The following is a 9,089-nucleotide window of genomic DNA, read 5'->3' on the forward strand; positions in this document are numbered from 1 at the left end:
CCTCCATCCTTCTCTTTGCAGAAAGCATGAGCTTTGTGGAGTTGGGAGACGGCACAGAGAATTCTAATCGGAGGAGGGTCATCGATTGCAAAGCAAGGAACCTCTGGGAGTTAGTTCACTTAATCTGAGCCTCAGTTTCCTCAACTGTAAAATGGAGAATAATCCTTGCTCCACCCCCACCCTTTTTTCCTCTCTGCAACTCCTAATTTCCCAGACTCTCCACCAGCCCAGGGCTCTTGGCCCCTGAAGGCCCACTTCAAGATTGTTGGTTCTTTCCAAGACTTCCATTTTTAAGGAAAGTGCTCAAGTCACCCAGGAAGGTCTGCATTCCCTGGGAGGCTCCACTCCGGACCCTGAACTGTCTCCATCATGCCCCCAAGGCACCACTCCCTTCACTTTGCTGCTTCTTTTTATGAATTTCTTGCCTTACTCTATTAGAATCCCAACTCTTCAAAAGCAAAGTCTCTGCTTATATTTGTATATCAAGTACTTAGGCATATAGTAAGAGCTTAATAAATGCTTGATGATTTATTTATTCTGGTATTGAGGATTAAAATACAGTGTCTGCCCTCACTAAGAATACAGTCCAATAGGGAAGACTGGACATGTATACCTACAAATATTCTACAAGATAGACTGGAATGGGGGAAATGGGAGCATCTAGACAAAAGACCTCTTGGAAAATTTGAGGATCATTTTTGGCTGGTTTCATCTAGGCATGGCTTTGAAAAATGGAAAGGATTTCAAAAGTCAGCTGTGAGGAGGGAGTCTGTTTTAGATCTGAAGGGGCAGCCTATACCGGGTAGAGAATGTAGGAAGACAATGGAGACCAGAGAATAATTCAGTTTAAATGGAGGGCAGATTACGGGAAGGAAGAGTGGAGTGAAAAAAGGCCAAGAAAGCATGCTGGAGTCAGATTCTGGAGGCCTGAGAAGTTTATATTTTTTTTCTTATAGGAAATAGCCACTGAAGGTTTTTGAAGGAGGGAATCATAGTGGCCAGGTCTGTTCATTCAGAAGATTATTTTGGTGGTAGTACATAGTAAACATTTATTAAGCACCTACTACATGCCAGGCAAACGTGCTAAATTCTGGGGATACAAAAAGAGGCAAAAGACGAGTGTTTGCTTTCAGGGAACTCACAATCTAAAGACAGAGACCACAAGCAAATAAATATGTAAACAGAGCTATATGCAGGATAATAGGAAATAATTGAGAGGGGAAAGAGGAAGGAATTTAGAAGGGTTAGGAAATGCTTCCTGTAGAAAATAGGACTTGAATTTAAAGTAAGCCTTGGAATCCACTGGGAAGAGATGAGGAGGGAGAACTTTCCACACGTGGCTGGGGGCCAGGGAAAAGTCCAGGAGCTAAAAGATGGAGCATTCTGTTAACTGCCAGGAGGCCAGTGTCATCGGCCTCAGGGAACAGGGGGTAAGACTTGAAAGGAGATGAAGGGTTTTGAACTTTGCCCATAGAATGGATTGAACTGGCACAAGGAAAAGGTCAGGAGGATCTTTCATTAGTCCAGGTAAGAGGTGGGGGACAGGGGAGGCCAAACTAGGGAGCTAGTTGTGAGAATGGAAAGGAGAAGTCAGAGCCAAGAGATGTAGAAATGTTGGGACTTGACACCCAGTTGTATATAGGAAGAATCAAAGATGACTTTTTGTCTTTTGGGATGTACTACACAAATGTATGCAACCATCATTAATAAAACATTTACTGTAAAAAAGGTCCAGTGATGGGAGAACATTTAATTCAACACACACTTAGGAAGCAAGGCACTGATCTTGGGGTAGGGAGCATTTAAATAGATGGGACTTTGGGTTCAAAGAGCTTATAATCTAATTGGGAGACATGGGACGTGAGGAGTTAGTTGGTGTCTAGTCAGGAGGTCTTAGAGGTCAGGGCTGTCTGCAGTTCCTTGGGGGAGAAGACACCACGATCTGTGATGATACCACCAGTGATGAGTTCGTGAGGGGTAACATCAAAGGCCGGGTTCCAAACCCCAATACCTAGGGAAAGAGGAGCCTGGGTGAGTGGGTGTCCCTGATGGGGCACCTGGGGTCTAAATCAATTTGTAACATCAATTTGTAAAACCAGTTTGTACAATTGTAACTGCGATTTGTATTGTCAAACTCTGCCCCTTCCCCCTATCCGAACTCTGCCTAGGCAACAACTTGTGACTCCTTTGTTCTTACTTAATCTCTTCATGTCTCCTCTGGTCTGGCCCAAAATATTCCTTTGTTCTTGCCTCATGTCTCCTCAGGTCTGGCCCAAATCTCATCTAAACTATCTATGCACTGAAGTCACAAGTTCCTCTCAGTCAGCCCTAACCTATCTATGCACTGAGGTCCCTTCCCTCCATTGGTCAGCCCTGACAATGGCAGCCCTACCCTTTAAAAGTAAAAGACTGTACCCCTCTCACTTGCAGGTCCCCTAAAGGACTCTTGCCCGCTTCTCATAGAAGCCTAACAATAAACTTCTACAACTCTCACTCCAATTAAGCCTGAGACCTTGAATTCTTTCCAAACGCTATTGCAGGTTTTCTGGTCTTGGATAAGATCAGAGTTCCTGCTGAACCTATTGGGAGCTATCCCTCATCATCCCCATCTGGACTCCTGGCTTCAGGGAGAAGTTATGATCCATTCCCTTCTCTCCCTTGACCAGTAAAAACTGACACTGATAAAGAGTTTTAAAAGTTTTCAGGCATTTTCTCATTGGCTGTCCCTCCTTTCAAGACAGGATGAAATCTCCTCTCCTTTTTGAAGAAGGCGCTCTATAAGGCTAATTCCCAACTCCTTTCCGTTCCCCTTCCCCCTTCCCCCCTTCTCAAGCTCTATTATGATTATGATCTGGGGTGGGGAACCTGAGGCCTCTAGGCCACGTGTGACCTTCTAGAACCTTGGGTACAGTCCTTTTATGAAAGGGATTGGTTCTGTGAAGTTTGGATTCAGTCAAAGGGCCATACTTGAGGATCTAGAGGCAGGTTCCCCACCCCTGATTATAATTAAAATTTCCATTTCTAAAGCATTTTTTTTTTTTAAGCAATCGGGGTTAAGTAACTTGCTCAAGGTTACACGGCCAGTTATTTCTGGTTGTGGTGCTGAGTATCTGAGCCGGGATTTGATCCAGGTCATCCCGAAACTGGGGCTGATGCTCTTACTTGCTGAGCCACCTGGCTGCCCCTAAGCAATTGGGGTTAAGTAACTTGCTCAAGGTCACATGGCCAGGTGTTTCTGGGTGGGTGCTAAGTGTTTGAGCCCGGGATTGGATCTCCAGGTCATTCCAGACACTGGAGCTGGTGCTCTTACTTGCTGTGCTACCTGGCTGCCCCCATTTCTAAAGCATTTTAAAGTTCATCAAATACCTTCCTTAGAAAATTGTGATCTAGATAATGTGTTGTTGTTCAGTCATTTCTGACTCTTCATAACCCCACTTGGGGTTTTCTTGGCAAAGATCCTTGAGTGATTTGCCATTTTCTTTTCCAGTTAATTTTCCAGATGAGGAAAATGAGGCAAATAGGGTTGTGACTTGCCCAGACTCACATAGCAAGGATTATTAACTGATTATTCCTGCCCAACTCTGAAGGATACAGTAATTATCACAGTGCTGGGCACACAGTAGACACTTAATGTTTATTGATAGTACAACACTAGCATTTACCTTGGATTTGGAGTTGGAGGCCTTGGACAAGTTTGGATGCTGACTACTGCGATACGTTACATTAATTCTCTGGGCCTCTATTTCATCTGTGAAATGAAGCTGGATTTCTAGGTTTTTTCCAGTAAACTTTTTGTTTTCTCTAGGTAGCTGGGTTGGGAATCAGAAAGACCTGAGTTCAAATCTAGCCTTAGATACTTACTAGCTGTGAGACCCTGGGTAAGTCACTTAACCTCCTTCAGTTGCCATGACTATGAAATGGGGATAACAACACCTACCTTCCTTGCAGAGTTGTGATGGGGTACAAATTTTTACAAAACATTTGTAAAGCACTTAGAACAGTGCTTGCCATACAGTAGGTACCCTATAAAGGCTTATTCTCTTCCTGTCTCCACTCCTTCTCTAGCTCTATTGGGATCATAACGACAATTTCCATTTCTAAAGCACTTTAAAGTTTCCTGTGATCTAGGTAATATGAGTACTATTAGCCTCATTTTAAAACTGAGGGAACTAAGGCCCAGAGTAAGCAACACTTGAGTTATAATTCCAGCTGTGGTCTCTTGACTCCAAGACCAGTACTATCCTTACATATGATTTGCCTTCTGGACTCTGTCTATACTCTTTTCATTTGTGTCTATTTGGAAGTTGCTTCAAAATGTTTCTAAACCTTTGTTCTCCCAGGGGTGTGGACTCTGCAGCCTTGAGGCCTCTAGGTCCTCAAGTATAGCTCTCTGACTGAATCCAAACAAATCCCCGTTATAAAAGGACCATACCCAAGGACCTAGAAAGCCCAGGTTTCCCACCCCAGATCTAGATCAAGGATGTGGAGAGATTTCAAGAGGTCCTAGAGAGGAAAAAAAAATCACATCTTTATCTTTATTGATCTTTAACTGAAATTTAGAATTTCATTTGATTAAGAATTTTTTAAAAATTCTTCCGGGAAAGAGTTCCTAGACTCTAGCAGACTGACTGTCAAAGGGAGCCTGTGACAGAGAAGTTTAGAACATGACACAGGTCCTTGATGTTTGTATATGTGAGCTATGGATGGATGGATGGATACATGCATGCATGCATGTGAGCTCCTTAAGGTGGGGATGGCAATATTTGATGTCTTCTGAGACAGTGTGGTGTCATAGGGCATTGTTGGTTTTGGGGTTTTTTTTATAAACCCAGTGTTTAGCATAGTACCTGGCCCATAGAAATAAATGTTGGCTGACTGACTAGTGAAAAGAATTTGGACTAGGATTCAGTAGACCTGAATTTGAATCCCAGCTCTAATGCTCACTAGCCTTCAAATGCTGTAGAAATGCAAAGCATTATTAGTATTCTATTTTTGTTTTCCCTTCTCCAAACTGGACCTAGGATGGGCTGTGCCCCTGCTCTATTGGATTCAACTCAAAAGACATTTAAATGGCTCACTGTATGATGTGCTGATGATACAAAGAAGAAAATGAAATAGCTCCTGCCCTCAAGGAGTTTACATGTTATCCACCTGCATATCTTGTTGATTAAATGACTTCCAATCTCCTCCTACCCCATCCTTGCAGTAGGGGGTAGGCCAGGGGTGGGGAACCTGTGGCCTCAAGGCCACATGTGGCTCTCTAGGTCCTCAAATGTGGCCCTTTGATTGAATCCAAACTTCACAGAACAAGGTTCCCTACCCTTGGGGTAGGCTGTGAGGCCATAAGAAAGGAGGCAGATATAGTTTCCTAAATCCCAGGAGAAAAAAATAGCCCTACAGACACCACCCCTAAGGGCTAGCAAGATGGTGCCATTTTCTCTCTTCCAGTTACCTGTCCCCAAAGGGAGACATGGAGTTCAGAAAACATAGGACAGCCTTCTGGTCCTACCCAGTTCTATGATTGACCCACCTGGGGCAGCAATCCTGGTCCCACAGAGGCTGGTCAGCTCCTGGCCCGGCCGCTCCTCAATGACAATCTCCTGACCCGTCTTCAAGTTGAGATCACAAGAGGAAACAGGGGCAGCCACATAGAAAGGGATCCTATGGTACTTGGCAACAATTGCCAGCTGGTACGTCCCCACTTTGTTGGCAGTGTCACCGTTGGCAACTACCCGGTCTGCTCCCACAATGACAGCTGAGGGGAGAAAGGGATCTTTTAGCTGTTTGATCCCAGACAAGTCATGTCAACTCTGAGGTCCAGGTTCTTTGTCTATTAAATAAATGGGGGCAATGATGATTGCATTGCCTCTCTTATGTGGTTGTTTTGAGGCAAGCAGTATATAAACTTTGAAGAACCATAGAAATAGGTGCTATGATTACTATTACACAAAGCTAAGGGGTTTTGACAAGGAGGATTGATAAGAAGGTCTCTAGAGTGTTGGGTGGCTCTGCTGGGATTTGTAGAAGTGACGAACAAGAATGGATGGAGAAGACATAGATGGGTTCTGAGATGCCCACGTTGGGAGAGGAGATTCTAGATCTAACTGAAATATTGAGGGCCAGGCAACAATGAAAGGGAGATGAAAGGTCAGAAATCACAGGAGCATGGGGAAGGGGAACCATGGCATCCATGGGGTAATAGGGATGGAGACTTAGTCACTAGGGCAGAAAAGATCATTGGAACTGGAGTCAGAAAATGGGGGTTTAAATCTGGGCTCTGCCAATTAAATCTTGGGGAAATCTTTTTTCTAAATCTCAGTTTACTTAATGAGAAGGTTATACTTTATTTTTCAGGATCCTTCCAGCTCTTATGACCCAGTACTTCCAAAGAGAGGCCAGAAGGCACAGGATTCTATAGTTTTCCACCCCCATGCAACTAGAGATTATGAAGGTTCCCTCTGATCATAGCCCACCCCTGGACACCCAGCCAGACTACTGACCTCCCACCTCCTTGTGGGCCATGGCAGCAGCTACCATGCTGTCAGTGATGAGGGTGGCAGGGATCTTCTCATACACCAGCTCATAGGCAGTCAGCCGTGAACCCTGGTTGTAGGGCCGGGTCTCCGTACAGAACACATGCTTCAGGCGGCCCAGGGCATGCAGAGATCTGATCACACCTGTGGATAGCCCACCCTGCCCCCCCCCCCCACCCCATGGCAGAAGAGACAATAAGAAGCCCTGTGTAAGGGAGGGAAGAGTAGAGGCCCCATGGTGTGACAGAAAGCAGCAGGGCAATCAGGGAAGGCTTCACAGAAGAGGTGGCAGCTTGAGGAAGATTAAGGTTCTGGAAGGTAGAGAGGGGAGGGAAGAAGTACATTCAGGTGTGGAGGTACAACCCAATGCAAACACATGTAGGTGGGAGATAGCGCATCCCCATTTTAGAGAGACTTTGAGGGACAGCTAGGTGGTGCAGTGAATAAAAACTGAAGTCAGGAGGACCTAAGTTCAAATTTGACCTCAGATACTTGACACTTAACTAGCTGTGTGACCCTGGGCAAGTCACTTAACCCCAAATGCCCTGCCTTCCCCCCTCAAAAAAAAAAAAGAGACTTAAGATTTCTAAGGTTCCTTCCAATTCTCTGTTCTATATTCCCACCCTGCCCCTTCTCCCCCACTCACCCAGGGCTGTTCCATAGCCTGCAGTGGCTAATGAGCCAGTGTTGCAGTGGGTCAGCACAGTCACCTGGCCACCCCCAGGTGCCACATGCTCCAGAAGGTGCCGGGCCCCATGGTCACCGATGCTCTGGTTGTCCTTGATGTCTTTCTCCAGCATGTGTTCAGCCCAGCAGATCAACCTGGGGAGGATGCAGGGGTGGGCAGCTGGTGGGCTAAAGACCTGTCACCCGCTACCTCCACCCTGCACACCTCCCATATCTGCCCTGGGGGCATCTGCTCCCAGTTGCATCAACCCCAGTTACTTAAAACAGGTGTCTGAGCTCAGATTTCGGTCCTGAAAGAATTGGTCATCTCAGCCAAGTTACAGGAAAACATGCTTCAGTTTTCTGTCTACAAAATGGGGATCGTGATACCTGTGGTGCCGATCACTGGATTGTTCTGAGGCAAGAAACTCCCTCAACCTACCCAGGGAAGCCTCTCCTTCAGAATCTGTATAGTTCTCCCAGAGCTGCCTGGAGTGGTGACATGTGACTTGTCCAGAGTCATACAGCCCAGGGTGCATCAAGAGGCATTGAGACCTAAAACTCACGTCTCCCTGGCTTGTCCTCTACCATGCCAGCTTGTCATCTTTCAGTCATGAAACCCTACTTGGAGTTTGCTTGGCAAAGACACTGGAGTGGTTGGCCATTCCCTTCTCCAGCTCATTTTCCAGATGAAGAAACTGAGGCAAACAGGGTTAAGTGACTTGCCCAGGGCCACACAGCTAGTGTCTGAGGTCAGATTTGAACTCCTGTGCCACCTGGCTGCTCAGGATGAGCTGAGTTCAAATTCAGCCTCAGAGACTAGCTCTATGGCCTTGGGGGGGAGTCACTTAACCTCTGTTTGCCTCAGTTTTCTCATTCATAAAAAGGGGAAAATAAAAGCACCGGCCTCCCAGTGTTGTTGAAAATGAAATAATATTTGTAAAGCACTTAGCAGAGGTGCTATCCAAGGGTCATTCTTATCCCTTTACCTTGTACTGACTATTTAGTACACTTGTATGGATGCTCAATGTTTTTTTTTTCTATTGCATGAAGTCAAATGAGCACAGAATTCAGAGTGAAGGGGCCTGGGTTCAAATCTGTCACTATCTGTATGACTTTGGGAAAGTCAGATTCCTTACCTAAAAATGAGAAGGCTGGCTTGTGACTTCTGTGTCCCTTCCAGCCCTAAATGCTACGCCCTCCTTGGCTGGCTGACTCTTTTACTTTGCTCTCCAAGTTAATGAAATGGAGCTACAAACGGACTGCTTGGTGTCTGGGGTGAGCCTGGGGAGGATGGCCCTCCTCTTACCTCTCCCTCACCACTGCCTCAGTGGTGCCTTCTTGTCCAGCCTCCCTGGTGGCTACCTCGGACATCTCCTGGGCAGCCTGAGTCATGTTGACAGCCGTCGGCCTGGCCGTCACAAGGTAGTTCAGTGAGTCCCTCACAAAGGTCACCAGGGCTTCAAGCCCAGGTCCCCCTGCACCAGCGTGCAGCTCCACAGCCAAGCTCAGGCAGCCCACTATGGCGATGGCGGGAGCACCCCGTACCTGCAACCAGGAAGAGAGTGAAAATCAAGGGCCCTGGTCCCCGATTCCCCAGGGCTGATAGAGGGGTCAGCTGCAGCTCAGGCTGGGGTACATACTGCCTAAGACCTAGAACCTGAATTGTACCTCATTTGCCTATCCTAGGTCAGCAACAATTTTTGCCTCTTTTTGTATCCCCAGCACTTAGCACAATGACTGGCATAACGCAGGTGCCTAATAAATGTTTACTGACTGGATGGTTGATTGTGTATGGACCCTGAAGAGAAGGGCTCATAGATTCAGTCACAGACTGTCAGAACAGGAAAGATTGTTTAGTTCAAATTTCTCATTTTCCAGACAAGAACA

General features: G+C 46.1%; 1 protein-coding gene across 1 annotated transcript; it reads right to left on the bottom strand.

Annotated features, from left to right (window-relative positions):
- Positions 1-1,692: 1,692 nt before the first annotated feature.
- MRI1 (methylthioribose-1-phosphate isomerase 1) lies at positions 1,693-8,762 on the bottom strand (the record flags this gene model as incomplete). The annotated part of the gene is made up of 5 exons (XM_069107141.1): positions 1,693-2,011; positions 5,531-5,755; positions 6,501-6,677; positions 7,180-7,355; positions 8,509-8,762. Coding segments are annotated over 5 exons (960 nt in total), but the record flags the coding sequence as incomplete, so codon positions are not given.
- Between the last annotated feature and the right edge of the window lie 327 nt (positions 8,763-9,089).

The sequence above is a fragment of the Petaurus breviceps genome, unplaced genomic scaffold (genome assembly GCF_028583685.1).
Source record: "Petaurus breviceps papuanus isolate PSGF00001 unplaced genomic scaffold, PetGlider_PUasm1.0 85846, whole genome shotgun sequence".
Classification (NCBI taxonomy): Eukaryota; Metazoa; Chordata; class Mammalia; order Diprotodontia; family Petauridae; genus Petaurus; species Petaurus breviceps.